This window comes from Oncorhynchus gorbuscha, linkage group LG16 (genome assembly GCF_021184085.1).
Source record: "Oncorhynchus gorbuscha isolate QuinsamMale2020 ecotype Even-year linkage group LG16, OgorEven_v1.0, whole genome shotgun sequence".
Classification (NCBI taxonomy): domain Eukaryota; kingdom Metazoa; phylum Chordata; class Actinopteri; order Salmoniformes; family Salmonidae; genus Oncorhynchus; species Oncorhynchus gorbuscha.
Window position 1 is genome coordinate 33,118,053 of NC_060188.1, and position 22,888 is coordinate 33,140,940.

Below are 22,888 nucleotides of genomic sequence, written 5' to 3' on the forward strand. Positions count from 1 at the left end.
GGCGAAAGCCAACATCGCCCACGGCAGAGAACGGTTGATTGTCAAGGGCAATGAGTTTCATTATTCCTGGCTTTAATGGATTTCACCTTTGTTGTCTCGCTGAAATGTTGCTACTCTTTCAAATGACTACTCAACTTGTTGACTGCTCGATCCACACAGCAGACATTGTGGGCTTGCTTAGGGGTTCTGTGTTGCACGTGTAGCGCAACATTTTAAATGGTGTCATTATATCATGTACCTTATTTATATAGGTATGCATGTCAGCTTTGAAATTGGTTTTGCACATCAAGCGTTAAACTAGATATCGGCCTATACCGATGTTGGCATTTTTAGCTAATATCGGCCGATTCCGATATGTTCACTGACTATATCGTGCAGTATGTACGTACAGTCACTGTGGAGACTGTCATCGATGCACTTATTGATGAAGCCAGTGACTGATGTGGTGTACTCCTCAATGCCGGAACATATTCCAGTCTGTGCTTGCAAAACAGTCCTGTGGCTTAGCATCTGCTTCATCTGGCCACTTTTTTTATTGACCGAGTCACTGGTGCTTCCTGCTTTAATTTTGGCTTGTACGTAGGAATCTTGAGGATAGAATTATGGTGAAATTTGCCTAATGGAGGGAGAGCTTTGTACGCGTCTCTGTGTGTGGAGTAAAGGTGGTCTAGATTTTTTTTTTTCTTTTTTTTTTCTCTGGTTGCACATTTAACATGCTGGGAGAAATTAGGTAAAACTGATTTGTTTCCCTGCATTAAAGTCCCGGGCAACTAGGAGCGCCACCTGGATGAGCGTTTTCCTGTTTGCTTATGGTGGTATACAGCTCATTGAGTGCGGTCTTAGTGCCAGCATCTGTCTGTGGTGGTATGTAATCATCTTTCATTGGATGGTGTTCTAGCCTGTATGGACATTGTTTTGCGAACAGTAATGAACAGTGTCAACATTTCTACATGCTGTGATGCATTATTCAAGTGTGTAAACTTCTGTGAAGCATGCATGGGGTCTTGGATGCTTTTGCTCTTCACCCTATAAAAGGGCTGTGCTGATAGACTTAATCCGCTCAATCACTTGAGACACATTTGTCAGCAGTACTGAATGTATCAGCCCAGTCCATATTTGGTCGAGTTGGGTAGGGTGTTCTGGGGAAGGAATGTGACAGCCTGCCTTGTGCCAGATGGAGATTGATGTTGGGGTTGTGGGGGCCTTGTGGCTTGGGAAAAGAGGGCATGGTCTCCAACTTTTTAACTCTCCTACCCTACCCAGGCTACCTCCCTGTATATTAGATACACTGAGTGTTTTCTGTAGGGGGAGTGGGTGGATGGAGGACGAGGCATCATGGAGGCGCCAGTGAGGTGTAGACTGCTCCCAGATGGCCTGCATCAGGTTTTGAGATCAAAACATTCTTAACACTTCATAAATCCCACCTGGGGCCTACTGCCCTGCTGCTGGTGGGGAGTTCCAGGCCAGACGCACTCTGTAACACTCCGGAACCCTGCGGAACGTTCCGCCCACCACACCACTGCTCTGGAATAATACTGACTAGCCCTGGTCGTGGCCACGAGAACTGAGTTGTTCCACAGGTAGACCTACAGTATTGATAAAGTATACCTTCATGCTCCTTCACAACCTTTGCCCTGTTGTCAGTCAGATTTCGGATTTAAAGGAACAACTCACACACACATGAATGTTTTATTTATTTATTGATGTTGTTGCTCAGGCCCTGAAAGTGGTCAAATGTTTGAGATGACTCTGTGGCATGACCCATGCCATCTGTTGTATAGATGTAGCTGGATGTCTTATGTCATCATTTCGGGTGGTGCCTTTCTTTCCCTTTTATTTGGGATGGAGGCTTATAGCTAGATATACACAACAGATGGTGTGGGACTCTTCTCGACATTTTGACCATATTTGAGATCCTAAAAGGCCTGAAAAACATGTTGATTTTGGAGTGACCTATCCTTTTAAGGAGCCATAAAGGGACTTTAGATACTCCCGGGGAAGTCCAGCGAATGTAAGCCTCACGTGGCAGGCTTCAATGCTCTGTCGACTTGTCAGACAGGCGGCTGTATGCATGGAGAACAAGAATTCACACCTGCACAGTATATGAAGTCAGAAAGCAGCATGTACAGTATATCAAGTCTGAAAGCAGCCCATATTTTAATAACAGGCCTGGTCTGCTTAGCACCAGCTAACAAGTCTGCCTTACTTTTCCCTCCAAGCTCCAGTTCCAAACACATGATAAACTTCAGCTTCAAGTTAGGAAGTCTGCAGTTGATGTCCAGTTGTTGTGTCCACAGAACTAGAACTATTCCGCAATTGTAATGACATGCAGAACCCCCCCCCCTGCACATCATTACATGCACAATTGAACAGCAGCGTATGTACTACAGTCTTTTCTGTTATGTCACTGGATGCTCAACACCTCTTTAAAAAAACTACAAATGGAACAACAAATGCGCCTGGGGCGACCAGTGACTGTTTTTTGTGTTTTTTTTTAACCTTCGCCGATCTCCGCTTTTAAATGCCTTTTTTAGTAATGTCTCAGCTTTATACAGTAAATAACGTTTGATTGATACAGATACAAAGGCCTGTCTACTAACCTGTCCTTAATTCTCACTGAAAAATACTGATAGAAATTAATATATTGTCTGTTTTTAACCCATTTGGGAATGCCTTAACCTTTTTTAATAAACTAACACAACAAGTTGAGTACTCAACTACAAATGTATATATTACACACACACACACACACACACACACACACACACACACACACACACACACACACACACACACACACACACACACACACACATTCCACCTCTGCCTATCTGTGTGGATGAGATGTGGAAGGCAGACCAAGTGCAGTAGAGAATCTTAGACATGGTTAGGCTCACGTCAACACTCTATGACTGGACCTGGGTGTTAGAGGTGTGTATGGGTCAAGTTTGAGTGTTGTGGGTTCTGTTTTTTTTCTTCTCCCGAGACCTGAGAGGGAGACCATGGTTTAAAAAATCTATTCACCGTTAAAAGGGTTTCTTTCACATGCAAGGTCTGGTGTGCTTTCTGCCTCCCATACTGGAACTTGGGTGTCTCCTCGCACACCTATCCCCATATTCCTGCCATTATTGCTTTTGCAATCACTGTGTACCCTTAGGGTCTTTCATGTCCATTGATATTGTAGGGGGTGCTTGGTTTTACAGGGGCACTAAAGAAGGCCAGTGCAGTCTCACCTTTTGAAGTACATTGTTCGCAGTCACGCAAGATTATGGCTAAAAGGAAACCAGAGACCCTCCCACACCCCACCTTTGCCCCTTCTCTCACAGTCACCTCTCCCTGGAGAACAATACAGGTATCTACCATAGACCCTGTCTGCATCCTAAATAGCACCCAAGTTCCTATATAGTGCACTACTTTTGACTAAAGCTCTATGGGCCCTGATCAAAAGAAGTGCACTATAAAGGGATTAGGGTGCCATTTAGGACCCAGGCCCATCAGTCACTCCCCATAGGTATGCTCTGTGTTGCTATTTTAACACTGCGGCCTTTCTGAAGCATTCATTACAGTAACAACCGTATCTTATGCGATTTCGCAGCACGTTCAACAGTCCAGCTACCTTTTTCACGAGAGAGAGGGAGGGAGAGGTTTCAATTCCCTTCTCAGCAGCACCATTGATCTCCATCTCTGGTTGGTGTATATGAAACAATCTAATTTGTTGACGGTTTACTGTGAACACTGGAATGCAAATTCAGTCAGCCTCACTGCAAAGGGAAGTGTGCGTGCGCATCTGTGTGTAGCACTCTCACCTTGGGCTCCTGCTCTTACCTGAGTGCTTGTGGCTCAGGGCCCGCTTTTGTCACGGTCTCAAAACAAACACAGTACACACAGACACTCTGGTTGCAGATAGGGGAACAGGATTCCCTGTGCTGTGTGTTTTGGGAGGTGACGCAGCCAGGCAGGGGTTTTGGGCATGCCCGTTCATAAAAGCTGCCAGGCATGCAGGCTGAGTGGACTGACGACCCGCCAAACCAACCCCTTGGCCAGGGCAGCTGCCTGGGGAGTCATTGCTCCTGGTCTGGAGGTGTTAGTGTGACGAGTATGCTTCATCAGAATTAACACTGGACTTCCCACTTGTGGCTCAGCGCACGCGTGCAGGAATGCGCACACGCATTCGATCACACACACAAACGTGTACCTGTGAGGAAGCACCTGGTAGCAGTAGCTAGGTCTTTTATGTCCTATGATTTTGATTGAATCGAGCCCCTGTTTTTAGGCAGACCAGCAAAACACAGGGCCAAAAACGGCACCTACACGCGATGTACAGTAGATGTAACGTGAGACCGTTCGTATGAAGATAGCTGGTGCTTAAGCCACAGACTTCCCACCATGAGCAGATGGCTGCACCACATAAGGCTTTGCATTACCCTTCCACACACACACACACACACACACACACACACACACACACACACACACACACACACACACACACACACACACTCTCTAATATAGCTCGACATATAGAACATGACTGCCTTCTGGTTATAGAGAAGGGGGAGGGGGATATGATGAAAGTAGAACTTACATCTTTTATAGAGTGTTGATGTGAGTGGTTCCACTCCCCCCCCCCGGATCCTCGCTCAGGAGGCCATGCATCTGCCGCTTTTACAATCAAGACCCCTTCTTCTGCTTCTCGTCCACCCTGCCGCCTCCTTATCTCATGTAACATTTACATTTGAGTCATATGACAGACGCTCTTATCCAGGGCGACTTATCTCCTTTTCTTTTCCTTCCCGCACCGGGTAACAAATCCTCCGTGTTTCTATTAGAAAGCTCCTCTCGGAGCTGAGCAACCAGCGGCAGTTAATAGGATAATGTATATCATTTGAGTCGGCTCACATCCATGACTATTCACTTGTACATATCCATTTGACATGTTTGAAGATAAAATACTGCAGTTAGTGATCGTGACATCTTTAGAAATCAGTGATTCGGACAGTTTTTTGGGGGGGGCACATTCTTACAGTTCTGTGAATAATCTTTATCTGCACAGCCGGCTCATTTGGTAGTGTGTTCTACGTCACTATGAACATGTTATGATATTGGGCATGATACAATTATTACATTTACATTTAAGTCATTTAGCAGACGCTCTTTCATACAGGTATGATAATGCAAAATTGATCTAATAAAGACCCTATTGAGTTAAAAAATCTAATCAAATAAAAAAAAGTTACTTAACTCGGCAAGTCAGTTAACTTTTTGGCGCTACCCCTCCCGTTAGCGGGATCATTTTCGTCAGCAACCGCTGAATAGCATAGCGCAACAGTCAAATAATATTACTAAAAAATATTCATATTCATGAAATCACAAGTGCAATATTGCAAAACGCAGCTTAGCCTTTTGTTAATCCACCTGTCGTCTCAGATTTAGAAATGATGCTTTACAGCGAAAGCAATCCAAGCGTTTGTAAGTTTATCGATAGCATAGCGTAAAATCATGTACACTTAGCATCAGGAAGCTTGGTCACGAAAAACAGAAAAGCAATCAAATTAATTGTTTACCTTTTGATCTTCAGATGTTTTCACTCACGAGACTCCGTTACACTACAAATGTTCCTTTTGTTCCATAAAGATTATTTTTATACCCAAAATACCGACGTTTGTCGCGTTATGATCAAAAATCCACAGGAAAGAGTGGTCGCGACAACACAGACATATATTCCAAATAATATCCATAATGTCCACAGAAACATGTCAAATGTTTTTTATAATATATATTCGATAATATATCAACCGAGTGTGTAGGTTTTTCAATAACAGCGGGAGGAACAATGGCGGCTTTACTCAGTTGCGCAAAAACTCACTCAGAGCCCCCACCTATCCACTTACGCAATGTGATCCTTCACGCTCATTTTTCAAAATAAAAGCCTGAAACTGTCTGAAGACTGACACCTTAGGGAAGCCATAGAAAAAGGAATCTGGTTGATATCCCTTTAAATGGAGGATAGGCTATCCTAATCTGACAATTTATATGCATATTCTAGTTTCTGAGGCTGAGAAATAGGCAGTTTCAAATGGGTACATTTTTTTGCCAAAAACGAAAATACTGCCCCCTACACGCAAAAGGTTAACATTTGTTATTTGACGGCCCACACCTGCCAAACCCTAACCAGGACGCTGGGCCGACGCTGGGCCAAGTGTGTGCTGCCCTATGGGACTCCCGATCACGGACGGTTGTGATGCAGCCCGGGATCTATTCAGCGTCTGTAGTGACGCCTCTAGTACTGAGGTGAAGTGCCTAAGACCTCTGCGCCACTCGGGAGCCCAAAACTTGTTTGGTGGCCATATTGGAAAAAGGCTTCTGTGGGGTTAATGTGAATCCTAAAAAAGTTTGAAATATCCAATAAATGTCGTTCCACTTCATGATTGTGTCCCACTTGTTGTTGATTCTTCACAAAAAAATAGTTTTATATCTTTGTTTGAAGCCTGAAATGTGGCAAAAGGTCGCAAAGTTCAAGGGGGCGAATACTTTCGCAAGGCACTGTATATATAATTTCAAATGTAAATTAATGACCTTTCAGAACCACTTGTCAAACAAAGGTTAATGTATCAGGGTTTCCTTTTTTAAGCGATTTATACCCTAGAGTTCAAAGGTCAAGGTTCTGTTGACTTGAACATTCCAAGAATGTCTAACGGCTAGCTGTGAATGTAAGTGTAGTGTCTTAACACTTAGTACTTATTTATGTAATAAGAAAGACTCTGAATACAAGCAATTGAACTGGAGCTTCACATTTACTCAAACTAGTTAGTACCAGAGTAACATAGAACAATACTGCGCATGACCAAGGGCGCTCCATCCTTAAAGGGGACATCAGTAATTAACAGAACATAACATTCCTTCTCTTATACAATCAGAGTTACTTTTACCAAACCACAACTGAAACATTTCCCAGAACTTGTTGTAGTTATTTTGCATCTTTTAATTTGAACTTGAACAGTTAGTTTTTGTTTGTTTGTTTATAAGTCTAGTCTGTCTGGTGGACGGTGCCTTCATTCCGGGTAGCGCCTCGGATTGTCTGGAGGCTCCTGAACATCCTCAGTGTGTGCTTGTTCCATTATAGCTTCTGCTATAGCAGCATCTTCATCGACACGTTCCCTTCTTTCAGCCTGGGGTCTCTTTACTGCCCCACCGTCCTCTACAGTTCCCTGTGTGTCACTCAGGATCTCTCTGTGCCTGTTCTCTCTCGATTGTTGTGCTGTTTTCCGTGAAATGCATTTGGTTAATGTGACGCTGCCACATTATGTCTGCGCTCACTTGAACCTGGTAAGTTCTGGGTCCTGTTTGTGTGTGTATGGTCCCTCTTGTCCATTTCCCTCTTCTGTAGTCTCGCACCATCACTTCTGGTCCTGTTTGGAGATGGCGCTCCCGGCCACCGGAGAGCATCTTGGCTTGTTTGTTCAGCACTTCATTATGCCTGTTTGGCTTCATGATGTCCAGCTGTGTGCAGAGAGGCCTCCCGAACATCAGTGCGGCTGGGCTTTCATTTGTTGTGGCATGTGGGGTGTTTCGGTAGGAGGCCAGGAACTTGGCCAGTTTTGTTTGCAAAGTCCCTTCGTCTCGTCTTCGTCTCGAGTCCTTGATTTAGGGTTTGCACAAAGCGTTCTGCCAGCCCATTGGTGGCAGGGTGGTATGGAGCTGAGGTTGAGTGTTTGATTCCATTTACTGACATGAATCTTGTAAACTCGTCACTTACAAAAGCTTGTGCGTTGTCACTTACCAGCTGCAGTGGCAAACCGAAGCGTGCAAACGTTGTTCTGAGACACTCTATCGTCTGAGCTGAGGTGGAGGAGTCAGTGCAAAACACCTCTGGCCATTTGGAATGGGCATCAACTATAACCAGAAACATGTGCTTTTCAAAGGGACCAGCGTAGTCCACATTAATTCTCTGCCATGGCTCTGCGGGCCATTCACATGGGTGGACTGGGACAGGAGCAGGCATGTGAAGGGTTTCCAAACATCCACTACAGTTCTTTGCCATATTTTATATCTGTTGGTCCAGACCTGGCCACCAGAAGTGGCTCCATGCGAGCAACTTCATTTTTGACAATTCCAACATGACCTTCATGTAGTTGCTGCAAGACTAGATGTTGGCATTTCTGGGGTATCATGACTCTCATTCCCCACATCAAAAATCCTTGGTAAGTTGTAATTTGGTTTCCCCTCTGGAAATACGGAGTCAGCTCCTTTCTGCCTGTAGCTGGCCATCCTGACATGGTGTAGGTGTACACTTTTGACAAGGTCACATCTTTCCTTGTCTCATGTTTGATAACTGTGCTTGTGACTGGTAGGGCCTCGAGCTGAGCGGTATGGAACATGTCCACTGCATCCACCCTCCTTTGTCTTTCTCTTGTACACGGCAGTCTGGATAATCCATCTGCATTTGTGTGGAGGGATGACTGCTTAAACTCAATGTCATACATATGACATTCAAGGAACAAGGCGTATCGCTGTAACCTGGCTGCTGTCATTGCCGGAATGCCTTTCTTTGGACTGAAAATGGAAAGCAACGGCTGGTGATCTGTAACCAGTGTGAAACGCTTGCCATATAGGTATGCGTGGAATTTCTTGACGCCCCACACTAGTGCCAGTGCTTCTTTGTCGAATTGTGAGTAGTTTTTCTCTGCATCATTCAATGTTCGTGACGCAAATGCAACTGGCCTCTCTGACCGATCTTTCAGTGTGTGTGAAAGTACTGCCCCGAATCCTAAGGGGACGCATCACAAGCCAACTTCACTGGCATTTCAGGGTCGTAATGCATCAGGACCTGTTCAGATGTTATGAGCCGTTTTGCCTCCAGAAATGCATTGTCACACTGCTCTGTCCACCGCCATGTCCTATTCTTTTCCAGGAGCTGATTTAGAGGCTGGAGTACTGCTGAACGGTTTGGGAGGAATCTTCTGTAGTAATTGATCAGTCCCGTGAAAGATCTCACTTCTGTGATATTTTGTGGTCGTGGTGCCTGTACCACTGCCTCGATTTTGTCCTGTGTTTTGTGCAATCCATTGCAGTCAATCTCATGTCCACAGAAGACAAACTTGTCTTTGAAGATCTCACACTACTTTAAGTTTGCCTGTAGATCATACTCTTTCAGTCTTTTCAGGACCTCTTCCAGGTTAGCCAGGTGCTCTTTGTCAGTGCGTCCTGTTAAGATCATGTCATCCAGGATACACTGGGTTCCTGGGATTCCTTGCAAAATCTGGTCAATAGTTCGTTGCCAAATGGCTGGGGCTGATGCAATGCCAAAAACCAGGCGGTTATACCTGTATAGACCTTTGTGTGTTTATTGTCAGGTACTGTATGGAACTCTCTTCAACCGGTAGCTGCAGGTAAGCCTCTTTCAGATCGATTTTACTGAAGTGTTTCCCACCAGCTAGTGCAGCAAAGATGTCATCCAGGTGTGGTAGGGGGTATTGGTCCACATGCAACATTGGATTCACAGTTACCTTAAAGTCCCCACACATTCTAACAGACCCGTCTTTCTTCACAATAGGAACTATGGGTGTGGCCCATTCGCTTCTGTCCACTTTCGTCAGGATCCCTGTATCCTGCAAGCGATCGATTTCCGCTTCCACCTTTGGTCTCAGGGAGTATGGAACAGATCTGGCTTTGCAGAATTTTGGGGTTGCGTCATCTCTTAGTACACGTTTTGCTGTGAAGCCTTTTACTGTTCCCATCTGATCACTGAAAACTGTGTTGTATTTCTTCCGCAAGTGTTCCAGTGTTTGGTCTGTGCCTTTCTCTTTGGACTGGAACGTGTTGAGCATTTAAGTCACACCAATTCAGCTTTATTTTTGAAAGCCATTTCCTGCCAAATAAGGGGGGGCCAGTTCCAGGCACCACATACTGCTGTGTTTGCCCCCCATAATGAACTCTGACCTGCAACGCCCCCATTGGGCTCAATCTCTCTCCTGAGTATGTCTTCAGCAACACATTTGTGTTCTTCAGCTTGATAGCCTTAAAGTGTTCATTGTAGACAGTAGTGGAAATTATAGACACTGCAGATCCTGTGTCCAGCTCCATTTTGAGGGGTTTATCTGGTGTCACCCATATTATGCTACTGCTGGGAGAAGTCACTGTGTTTAACTCCATTGTACCAATTAATCGTTCATCTGAATCACTGCCACTGTTCTCTGCTAGTGCATTCACAGACCCTTTCATTTTCTCAGTTTTCCTGTTGTGACTGAATTTTGCTTTGCATGCTCTTTGAATGTGCCCCCTTCCACTGCATTTGTGACAAATTGTCTTTGAAACGGCAGTCCTCTGCTCTGTGACCATCTCTGTTACACCGGTTGCATTTTTCGGCCCCACGGGGGCGCTGTCGACTGCGTGAACTTGTGCAGGGAAATTTGTGACAGGTCAGTACTTTTACTTTGCAACTCAAATGTATCTTTAGTCGCGATTTCCATAGCCACAGCAATGTCAACAGCCTTTGCAAACGTGAGCTCTGATTCTGTGAGCAAACGTTTTTGAATGTGCTCATGTTTCAGTCCACAAACAAATCTAGCCCTTAATGTGTCATTTAGGTTCTCTCCCAACTGGCAATGTTCAGACAGTTTCTTCAACACTGCTACATATGTACTAACACCCTCCCCCTCATTCTGATCTCTCTTGTGGAAACGAAAACGTTCCGCGATGAGGAGTGGTTTAGGTGATTTTGCAATATCTCCACAATCTCTGTGAATGTTTTATTTGAGGGCTTCAGAGGGGCAGTCAGATCTCTTAGCAAACTGTATGTTTTTGGGCCAATTAAACTCAACAACGCTGGTACTCTTTTGTTATCAGCAATGTCGTTTGCAATGAAGTACTGTTCCAGTCGTTCAATGTAAGTTGCCCAGTTTTCTTGCGTGTCATCAAACACATCTATTTTCCCGACGCTAGCCATTCTCTTTACCTCCGGCTCCACGGGTCTTTGATCTGCCGCCTCGTTCTCGTCAGCTCTCCCCTCGTCTTCACTGCTTGCTAGCTGTTGTGCTACAGGGTCAAAATCTTCCTCTCTTCCTACGAGCTCCATCTGCATTCGTGATGCACACTGCAGGTAATCATCCTCGTCGCCATTGTAGTGTCTTAACACTTAGTACTTATTTATGTAATAAGAAAGACTCTGAATACAAGCAATTGAACTGGAGCTTCACATTTACTCAAACTAGTTAGTACCAGAATAACACAGAAAAATACTGCGCATGACCAAGGGCGCTCCATCCTTAAAGGGGACATCAGTAATTAACATAACAGTAAGCGTTCCCTTGATATATTAGAGGGTATACAGTAGAGGTCGACCGATTTAATCGGAGTGGCCGATTTAATTAGGGCCGATTTCATAACAATCGGAAATCGGTATTTTTGGGCGCCGATTTGCCTTTTATAATTTTTTTATTTTGTTTTTATACCTTTTATTTAACTAGGCAAGTAAGTTAAGAGCACATTCTTAGTTTCTAACGGCCTAGGAACGGTGGGTTAACTGCCTTGTTCAGGGGCAGAATGACAGATTTTCACCTTGTCAGCTCGGGGTATCCAATCTTGCAACCTTACAGTTAACTAGTCCAACGCAATAACGACCTGCCTCTCTCTCGTTGCACTCCACAAGGAAACTGCCTGTTACGCGAATGCAGTAAGCCAAATTGCTAGCTAGCATTAAACTTATCTTATAAAAAACAATCAATCATAATCACTAGTTAACTACACATGGTTGATATTACTAGATATTATCTAGCGTGTCCTGCGTTGCATATAATCTGACTGAGCATACAAGCATACAAGTATCTGACTGAGTGGTGGTAGGCAGAATTAAGCACGTAAACATGAATTCAAACAGTCAATTGATTTGGAAAGGCGCACACACCTATCTATATAAGGTCCCACAGTTGACAGTGGATGTCAGAGCAAAAACCAAGCCATGAGGTTGAAGGAATTGTCCGCAGAGCTTCGAGACAGGATTGTGGTGAGGCACAGATCTGGGGAAGGTTTCCCAAAAAAATTACCTAGAGCTGATCATCCGGCCAAACAGAGCAATCGGGAGAGAAGTGCCTTGGTCAGGGAAGTGACCATGAACCCGATTGTCACGCTGACAGAGCTCCAGAGTTCCTCTGTGGAGATGGGGGCACCTTCCAGAAGGACAACCATCTCTGCAGCATTCCTCCAATCAGACCCTTATGGTAAAGTGACCAGATGGAATCCACTACTCAGAAAAAGGCACATGACGGCCTGCTTGGAGTTTGCCAAAATGCACCTAAAGGACTCTCCAGTCATGAGAAACAAGACTATCTGGTCTGATGAAACCAAGATTGAACTCTTTGGCCTGAATGCAATGTTAAACATATATATTAGAATTGGATTTGTTTTTTACTTTTTTGGACTTGGAAAACTGTTGTGACTTTTTGTTTCACCTTTATTTAACCAGGTAGGCTAGTTGAGAACAAGTTCCCATTTAAAACTGCGACCTGGCCAAGATAAAGCATAGCAGTGTGAACAGACAACACAGAGTTACACATGGAGTAAACAATAAACAAGTCAATAACACAGTAGAAAAGAATAGTCTATATACATTGTGTGCAAAAGACATGAGGAGGTAGGCGAATAATTACAATTTTGCAGATTAACCTCTTCAGTCGACCCTCTACTTTTTCTAACATTCTGTTAAATCGCACAACATTTCAGCGCCCTGCTACTCAGGCCAGGAATATAGTATATGCATATGATTAGTATGTGTGGATAGAAAACACTCAGACGTTTATAACACTTGTTAAATCACGGCTGTGACTATAACAGAACGTGTGTTTCATCGAAAAGTGCAGGAAAATCTGATCACTGAAAATGGAAATAAATATCCTTGCGCTACTTCCAGGAATTGTTCAAAGTGAACCGAATTACATGAGGCCGAGGTTGCAGTGTCTACAGCTTCCACACGTTGTCTAGAGTCTTGTCATTTGATTCGGCTTTGATTCTTGGTCAAACCGAATCAAGGGAACCGATTCCCTCCGGTCTCCGACCGGATGTTTTGGTCGAGCTCTCTCCAGACATTTTTTCGAGACTGACAGCTATAGAATTTACATCGCCTCCTGATGAATTTTATCACTTATTAACGTGTACTAATACCTAAAGTTGCATTACAAAAGTATTTCGAAGTGTTTTGTGAAAGTTTATCGTCGACTTTTTGAATTTTAAAAAATGACGTTACGAAACGCTCTTTTTTTCCGTTTATCACAGTCTTCATAGATCGATATCTAGGCTATATATGGACCGATTTAATCGAAAAAATACCCAATAGTGATTATGGGACATCTAGGAGTGCCAACAAAGAAGATGGTCAAAGGTAATGAATGTTTTCTATTTTATTTGTGCGGTTTGTGTAGCGACGACTATGCTAATTATTTTTTTTACGTCCCCTGCGGGTCTTTTGGGGTGTTACATGCTATCAGATAATAGCTTCTCATGCTTTCGCCGAAAAGCATTTTAAAAATCTGACTTGTTGCCTGGATTCACAACGAGTGTAGCTTTAATTCAATACCCTGCATGTGTATTTTAATGAACGTTTGAGTTTTAACTAATACTATTAGCATTTAGCTTAGCGCATTTTCATTTCCAGAGCTCTAGATGGGACGCCTGCGTGCCAGGTAGGAGCAAGAGGTTAACACTGGAGTGATAAATGATCAGATGGTAATGTGCAGGTAGAGATACTGGTGTGCAAAAGAGCAGAAAAGTAAATAAATTAAAACAGTATGTGGATTGAGGTAGGTAAATTGGGTGGGCTATTTACCGATGGACTATGTACAGCTGCAGCGATCGGTTAGCTGCTCAGATAGCAGATGTTTAAAGATGGTAAGGGAGATAAGTCCCCAACTTCAACGATTTTTGCAATTCGTTCCAGTCATAGGCAGCAGAGAACTGGAAGGAAATGCGGCCAAATGAGGTGTTTGCTTTAGGGATGATCAGTGAGATAAGAACGGTGAGCAAAAAATCCCAGAACCACACCGGGGGACCTAGTGAATGACCTGCAGAGAGCTGGGACCAAAGTAACAAAGCCTACCATCAGTAACACACTACGCCGCCAGGGACTCAAATCCTGCAGTGCCAGACGTGTCCCCCTGCTTAAACCAATACATGTCCAGGCCCGTCTGAAGTTTGCTAGAGAGCATTTGGATGATCCAGAAGAAGATTGGGAGAATGTCATATGGTCAGATGAAACCAAAATATAACTTTTTGGTAAAAACTCAACTCGTCGTGTTTGGAGGACAGAATGCTGAGTTGCATCCAAAGACCACCATACCTACTGTGAAGCATGGGGGTGAAAACATCATGCTTTGGGGCTGTTTTTCTGCAAAGGGACCAGGACGACTGATCCGTGTAAAGGAAAGAATGAATGGGGCCATGTATCGTGAGATTTTGAGTGAAAACCTCCTTCCATCAGCAAGAGTATTGAAGATGAAACGTGGCTGGGTCTTTCAGCATGACAATGATCCCAAACACACCGCCCGGGCAATGAAGGAGTGGCTTCGTAAGAAGCATTTGAAGGTCCTGGAGTGGCCTAGCCAGTCTCCAGATCTCAACCCCATAGACAATCTTTGGAGGCAGTTGAAAGTCCGTGTTGCCCAGCAACAGCCCCAAAACATCACTGCTCGAGAGGAGATCTGCATGGAGGAATGGGCCAAAATTTCAGCAACAGTTTGTGAAGACTTACAGAAAATGTTTGACCGCTGTTAAATATCCTTTGTTGGCAATGACAAAGTATTGAGGAACTTTTGTTATTGACCAAATACTTATTTTCCACCATAATTTGCAAATAAATTCATTAAAAATCCTACAATGTGATTTTCTGTTTTTTTTCTCATTTTCCCTGTCATAGTTGAAGTGTACCTATGATAAATCACAGGCCTCATCTTTTTAAGTGGGAGAACTTGCACAATTCGTGGCTGACTAAATACTTTTTTTGCCCCACTGTGTATATATATGGGTGAGAGCAGTAGAGTAAGACACACAGAGAGAATGCAATTAAGCAGGAGAGAAAAGAGAAAAATAAGTTATTAATCAAGTCCGAAAGATAAGCAGCCAGAAAATGTATGACATTTCGGTCTCAGTAATACTCAGTAGACTAAATGTCCCTGCCCCGAGGCATGTACACCGAAAGATTAGTAATTCTCTCAGCAATAAATCACAGCATAGTAATTGAGAGGAGCAAGAAATGTGAAAAGGCTAGGGATTAGTGAAAAGAATATAAAATAATTGAGAAACAATAGCCAGAAAGACTAATGTAGGAAGATAAATTGTCGAGCCACAGCTGGCAGCATCCAAGTAATCATCAATTCGGAGCACAGCTCCTTGCAACCAGATCTTAATTCCCATGGTAAATTTGGATAGATATGGATTTGGATAGATATCCCTATGGGGATATTTAGGACCATCAGTATTACCCAACGTACAAGGTCAATATCACAATTTCTATGACTTAAAAACTCAAACCAACTATAAAGTGTATGAATACATATGAAACGTATAGAAATAATTTAATGAGGCAACTAGAAGATGTGCAACATAAAAATATTGTTCCATTTACAGGCTAGCTAGCGAGGCAGGCTAGCTAACGTTTTAGCTACCGCATTGCAACTTAAGTCGTAGCTCATACAAGTTTATTGTGTATTGTCTAGATACTGCTAGCTAGCTACAGGCTAGGTCATGTTGGCTAGATAGCTAACATTACCCTACAAGTTGGATTTGCAAGTGAATTTGTAGCTTATACAAGTTGTATTGCCTAGGGCAAAACAATATAATGGTGGCAGTTAACTCAGGTTTGAGTCTGACTAGTGAACTAGGAACAACAATCTGGCTCTAGAGTCAGTCTACATCTGTAACGCGTAGTATTATGGTTTCCACTAGTTACCACACCCACATAGTGGCTATATCTTAAACATTCATGAAAACAAAAAGGAGCTTTTTGGTCTTAATTTTAGGTTAGGCATCAGGTTAAAGGTTAGTAGTGTGGCTAAGGTTAGGGTTAAGGTTTACAAGCTAATTGTAGAAGTGGGTGCCCTGTATGACTTTGTGGCTGTGGTATGAAGTTATGACCGAGTTACTGACTGAGGCGGTGCTGCCAACTCTCATGCATTGGGTGTGAGACATGCAATTTGACCCTCTTCTCACACTCATAAGCCACGCCTCTTATTTATCACGCATTGAAAAAACGACTGCTATCATTTTCTAATTAATCCAGTGCGTTACCTTTTCAACTGTGCCTCCAAATCGTGATCATAACCACCAATGATTAAGGAAGTCGGTGCTCTGTGTTTCTGTGGGACCGACCAGTATCACCAACGGTCGTCGATGGGGAGACCAGAATTAGGTAGGTTTAGTCTGAACTGTTGAAACGGTTTGTTTGTCAGATATCACCTATCCTAACTGCCGTTGGTAATAGAACAGTGGCGGTGTATCTGTTCACAGATGCATCTATGGAGCCAGCACATGGAGACTTTGTAAGATGATGTGATGAAGTCCAGACTGACAGATGGGTTTGATACTGATGTTTGTAAATGGAGAGACTCCTGCACTCGGCATTACACTTTTACTAGACACAACTTACTTGTATTGTCTTTTAATTCTTTTTGAACTGCCTGAGTTCCCTAAAGCATCTGGCAATTACACTGCTACAGTTAGGCCCTAAAGCTTAGGCTACCCACTAACGCCAGATAAAGAAGAATGAAAGAAAAACCTCAATGTAGCCTACAGATATGAATTGCACAAGATTAATACATTTCTGGGTTTTTAAATGCATTTTTAATTTTTATTCATCCCACCCGCCAACCACCCGTCCTTCATCCACACAATATTTCATGACTTAAACCCGCCCGCCACGCGGACATTGAGTCAAACCCACGCATAGTGTGTGTGTGTGTGTGTGTGTGTCAGTGTTTCCGTTGGTAAATGGCAGCTTTTGGCCAGAATTTTTTTAAATGAAAAGTTAATAAATAAAATTGTTGCCATCCACATTAAATGGGAGAGAAGAACTTTTCATTCGCTGATGGAAATACATTTGATGGTCATACTTATCGGTCTATAGGTTAATTTGCATAATTTAGTGGAATTAAATTGGCACTATTTTCATTACTCTTCATGTAGTAAAACATTCAGGTTTCAAACAATTATGTCTTTGTTTTCAAAATGCATAGCCTTCTGCCTCCAGCCCACATTGTAATGTGGGAGACACGCTGATAGCCTGACTTCTGTTAAAATGAATTACCATAATCTAAATGTGATTGATGACATTCCGAGCATCGTGAGTAGACAGCCCTAATGGGTTACGCACCCAACGAATATGGGTCTGGTAAATTTCTCAAATTTAACGGTCAATTCAAATCTTCCATGTCTCTCTCTCCCGGCAGTGATGTTCTATAGAGAGTGAGCAAGGTCTGACCTGAAATCACACACGCGCCATCTACTGTCAAAGCAACAGAAGTGAAGTGATTACTGGGGAAATGGTCTGTTTTCTGTCTCTGTTTAGTAGAGCTGTCCTGACCAGTAATCTCATTGCAACATTGATACAGTAGAGATCTACTATATATATATCAATCAGTCGTGGCCAAAAGTTATGAGAATGACACACAAATTAATTTCCAGAGTTTGCTGCTTCAGTGTCTTTAGATATTTTTGTCAGATGTTACTATGGAATACTGAAATAGAATTACAAGCATTTTGTAAGTCTCAAAAGCTTTTATTGACAATTACATGAAGTTGATGCAATATTTGAGAGTCAATATTTGCAGTGTTGACCCTTTTTTTTCAAGACCTCTGCAATCCGCCCTGGCATGCTGTCAATTAAATTCTGGGCCACATCCTGACTGATGACAGCCCATTTTTGCATAATCAATGCTTTGAGTTTGTAAGAATTTGTGGGTTTTGTTTGTTCACCCGCCTCTTGAGGATTGACCACAAGTTCTCAATAGGATTAAGGTCTGGGGGGTTTCCTGGCCATGGACCCAAAATATCGATGTTTTTGCCTTTTGGCAAGGTGCTCCATCATGCTGGAAAGGCATTGTTCGCTAAACTATTCCTGGATGGTTGGGAGAAGTTGCTCTCGGAGGATGTGTTGGTACCATTCTTTATTCATGGCTGTGTTCTTAGGCAAAATTGTGAGTGAGCCCACTCCCTTGGCTGAGAAGCAACCCCACACATGAATGGTCTCAGGATGCTTTACTGTTGGCATGACACAGGACTGATGGTAGCACTCACCTCGTCTTCTCCGGACAAGCTTTTTTTACGAATGCCCCAGACCATCGGAAAGGGGATTCATCAGAAAATATGACTTTACCCCAGTCCTCAGCAGTCCAATCTTGTACCTTTTGCAGAATATCAGTCTGTCCCTGATCTTTTTCCTGGAGGGAAGTGGCTTCTTTGCTGCCCTTCTTGACACCAGGCCATCCTCAAAGTCTTCGCCTCACTGTGAGTGCAGATGCACTCACACCTGCCTGCTGCCATTCCTGAGCAAGCTCTGTACTGGTGGTGCCCCGATCCCGCAGCTGAATCAACTTTAGGAGACCTTCCTGGCGCTTGCTGGACTTTCTTGGGTGCCCTGAAGCTTTCTTCACAACAATTGAACCGCTCTCCCTTGAAGTACTTGATCCGATAAATGGTTGATTTAGGTGCAATCTTACTGGCAGAAATATCCTTGCCTGTGAAGCCCATTTTGTGCAAAGCAATGATGACTGCACGTTTCCTTGCAGGTAGCCATAACTGACAGAGGAAGAACAATGATTCCAAGCACCACCATCCTTTTGAAGCTTCCAGTATGTTATTCAAACTCAATCAGCATGACAGTGATCTCTAGCCTTGTCCTCGTCAATACTCACACCTGTGTTGACGAGAGAATCACTGACATGATGTCAGCTGGTCCTTTTGTGGCAGGGCTGAAATGCAGTGGAAATGTTTTTGGGGGATTCAGTTCATTTGCATGGCAAAGAGGGACTTTGCAATTCATCTGATCACTCTTCATAACATTCTGCATGCATACATACATATATTTAGTCCAGTGTTCTCAATGAACGTGTCATGCCACACCCCCCTTTTTCCATTCCAGATGTTTCATCTATTTCAAAGCATTGATTAAATTCGGTATAGGTCACTAAACATTAGCTTGTTCAGTGTTTGACTAATGCATTGATCAGCAATGGAGCCATTGGATATTGAGTCGACGTGTGATGTTGCACAATACCTTGATCCTAGATGACACAAGTCTGACAGTGACACTATATGCAGGCAAACCAGTTTGCGCACACAACACAGGCAGGACACACCCCTAACATAGGTTAAAGGGGCAATCTGGGATATTTACTCCTGCTCATTGGTTATTTCAGTCGAAGATGCAAACCCATTGATTCTTGAAGACTATTAAAGTCACATGAGCTTAGTTCAACTGTCTTACACTATCATAAACCAAAATATAAGCTTGTTTTACTCTTTGTCATTTGATTTTGTGTAGAAACTATGTATAGCTTTTAAAATGTGTATTCTCATATTGATTTCATGAGCTTTCAGTCCTTGGATCCATAGCTCCATCTATGAAAGTTAACCAAGTTGAGGGACTGCAGTTGGGCTGCAACACAAACTCGGAATTGTGGCTTTTTGAGGCTAATCATTGTAAATCCGTTAGCCATGGACTAGCCGCTCACTCAGGACGCTGTTACTAGAAAAGCTCAAAGGAAAAGTTTCCTAGACATTCTAGAACATTCTCATACGCACATGACCTGCACTGTCACCAGCTTTTAGTCATACCTCCTGTAACTGAGTTGTAGCTATACTGAACAAAAATAGAAACGCAACTATTTCAAAGATTTTACCAAAATTAAATCTAGAATCAGCTACCTATATCGCAACAAAGCATCCTTCACTCAAACATACCCTCGTAAAACTGACCATCCTACCGATCCTCGACTTCGGTGGTGTCATCTATAAAATAGCCTCTAACACTCTACTCAGCAAACTGGATACAGTCTATCACAGTGCCATCCGTTTTGTCACCAAAGCCCCATACACTACCCACCATTGCAACCTGTACGCTCTCGTTGGTTGGCCCTCGCTTCATACTCGTCGCCAAACCCACTGGCTACAGGTTATCTACAAGTCTCTGCTAGGTAAAGCCCCGCCTTATCTCAGCTCACTGGTCACCATAGCAGCACCCACTCATAGCACACGCTCCAGCAGGTATATCTCACTGGTCACCCCCAAAGCCAATTCCTCATTTGGTCGTCTTTCCTTCCAGTTCTCTGCTGCCCATGACTGGAACGAATTGCAAAAATCTCTGAAGCTGGAGACTCACATCTCCCTCACTAGCTTTAAGCACCAGCTGTCAGAGGAGTTTACAGATCACTGCACCTAGATTGGGCTGTTTACAGATAGGCTATCTACCTACCTCATCCCCATACTGGTATTTATTTATTTAGCTCCTTTGCACCCCAGTATCTCTACCTGCACATTCATCTTCTGCCGATCTACCATTCCGGTGTTTAATTGCTATATTGTAATTACTTCGCCACCATGGCCCATTTATTTCCTTAACTTACCTCATTTGCACTCACTGTATATAGACTTTTTGTTTTCTTTTGTTCTACTGTATTATTGACTATGTTTTGTTTATTCCATGTGTAACTCTGTGTTGTTGTATGTGTCGAATTGCTATGCTTTATCTTGGCCAGGTCGCAGTTGCAAATGAGAACTTGTTCTCAACTAGCCTACCTGGTTAAATAAAGGTGAAATAAATCAATTAAAAATGAAAGATTTTACTGAGTTACAGTTCATATAAGGAAATCAGTCAATTGAAATAAATTCACAAAAAGCCCTAATCTATGGATGTCACAAGACTGGGAAGGGGCTTAGCCATGGGTGGGCCTGAGAGGGCATAGGCCTACCCGCTGGGGAGCCGGGCCCAGCCAGCCAGAATTCGTTTTTCCACACAAAATGGCTTTAGAGACAGAAATGCTCCCCAGTTTCATCTGTTGTCCGGGTGGCTGTTCTCAGATGATCACACTGGTGAAGAAGCCGGATGTGGAGGTCCTGGGCCTGGTTACACATGGTATGTGGTTACGAGGCCGGTTGGACGCACTGCCAAATTCTCTAACATGATGTTGGAGGCGGCTTATGGTAGAAAAACTACATTAAACTATCTGGGGGACAGTCCTACAGTCAGCATTCCAATTGCACATTCCCTCAACTTGAAACATCTGTGGCATTGTGTTGTCTGACAAAACTGCACATTTAGTGGCCTTTTTTGTCCCCAGCACAAGGTGCACCTGTGTAATAATGATCATGCTGTTTAATCAGCTTCTTGATGTGCCACCTGTCAGGTGGATGGATTACCTTGGCAAATGAGAAATGTTCATTAACAGGGGATATAGACAAATCTGTGCACAAAATGTGAGAAATAAGCTTTTTGTGAGTATGGAAACATTTTGATATTTTATTTCAGCTCCTGGAACAACACTTTACATGTTGCGTTTTATATTTTTGTTCAGTGTATTTAACTAGAGGGGATGACAACTGTCATGCATTATTTATTGCTCTCCAAAACATTTAAAAGCCATACTTTCAGTTGAATGGTTTCAGTAGAATTGATCAACAGCTATTTAATAAAGCTTTTAGATATAACAGCTATTATAAATTGATAAAAGGTTACCAGTGGTCTCATAATGCATTTGTTCCCTACTATATGTTGTATATTTTATGTCTCTAATTTCTCTGTTTGTCCCCTCACAGGTTTCAGCTGGGTCTCCTCTTCTCAGCACATCACGTGCTAGCCTCTAGAACCAGGGGCGGGCCTGCCCCGCCGATGTTCCACACAACCATCTCCGGGGAACGCTTCACCGCTGCCGTCCATCGATGGCCGTCGTTTGACGGGGCCAACTGCGAATGCTGAGCAGGCTAGTGAGGTTGGGGCCCGCCCTCAGTCTCCGCTCATTGGCTGCTGGATGGAATTAAGGTGAATGGAGCCCATTTCCAACGTCGAGGACCCCAACTCATCAGAGGGAGATGAGAAACGGTCAGTCCATGTTCCTCCCTGTTCCCTGGTGTGTACGAGCGGGATTTCCGTGTGTGGGTTTGTAACTAACAACGTCCGTAACATTTCAGATCCACAATACGCCACTTAGTTCATCCCAAATTATTTTTTAACACTGCCTCTGGGGATTGCATACCAGTGTGTCATATGTTCAGAGGACGAGTTAGACGTTATATAATGCAATTTCATGTATAAATCTAGAGACGAAGCAAATGTCTCACCATTGTCGTTGTAAAGAGATGTTCTACACACAAACACTGGCATGGACGCACCCACACCATGGATCTACCGCAAACCCAATGTAAAAATGAGGGGAGGAATGTAGAGGGAGTTGTAGGGAAGCGCAGCCTCCTGCCCAACACGTGCGCTCACATGCGCGGCGCCTTCCTTCTCATTAAATGTGAAGATGCTGAATTTATCCAGCGAATTGGAGTCCCGTTTTTAAATGAGCACAGACGGCGGTAGAGAAATGCACACGTTAGATGTCAAATTTGTGTGTCGAATGTACTGTATTTTATATGTTAGTGAAGGGATGTATTGGTTATCGGCCTATACTACAGAGGATGTGGTGAAGGTGTATGGTGTTTATGTGTGCATGTGAGTGTGTCCACTGTGCAGGGATTAACAGAACAGAGTGTAGGATTAGGAGAGTGGGGGCAGATGGAATGGCAGGAAAGCAAACTCAGGACAACTCAGGACACATCAATATGTGACGCCAGCAGGGGATTGTTTCTGGCGTGTCGCTATTTATGTCCTTGTGTGTGTGTGTTGCTGTTTTATTTGTGTGCAATTGTG

The 22,888-nt window shown here is 43.4% G+C and overlaps 1 protein-coding gene across 1 annotated transcript in view; it reads left to right on the top strand.

The window, feature by feature from the left end:
- LOC123998723 (thyroid hormone receptor alpha) overlaps window positions 1-22,888 on the top strand; it is a 120,159-nt gene that overhangs the window by 58,966 nt on the left and 38,305 nt on the right. The window contains exon 3 of the mRNA XM_046303821.1: window positions 21,793-22,075. Within this exon, the coding sequence (XP_046159777.1) occupies window positions 22,020-22,075 (56 nt within the window). The 5' untranslated portion in view covers window positions 21,793-22,019. The remainder of the gene's footprint in view (window positions 1-21,792; window positions 22,076-22,888) is intronic.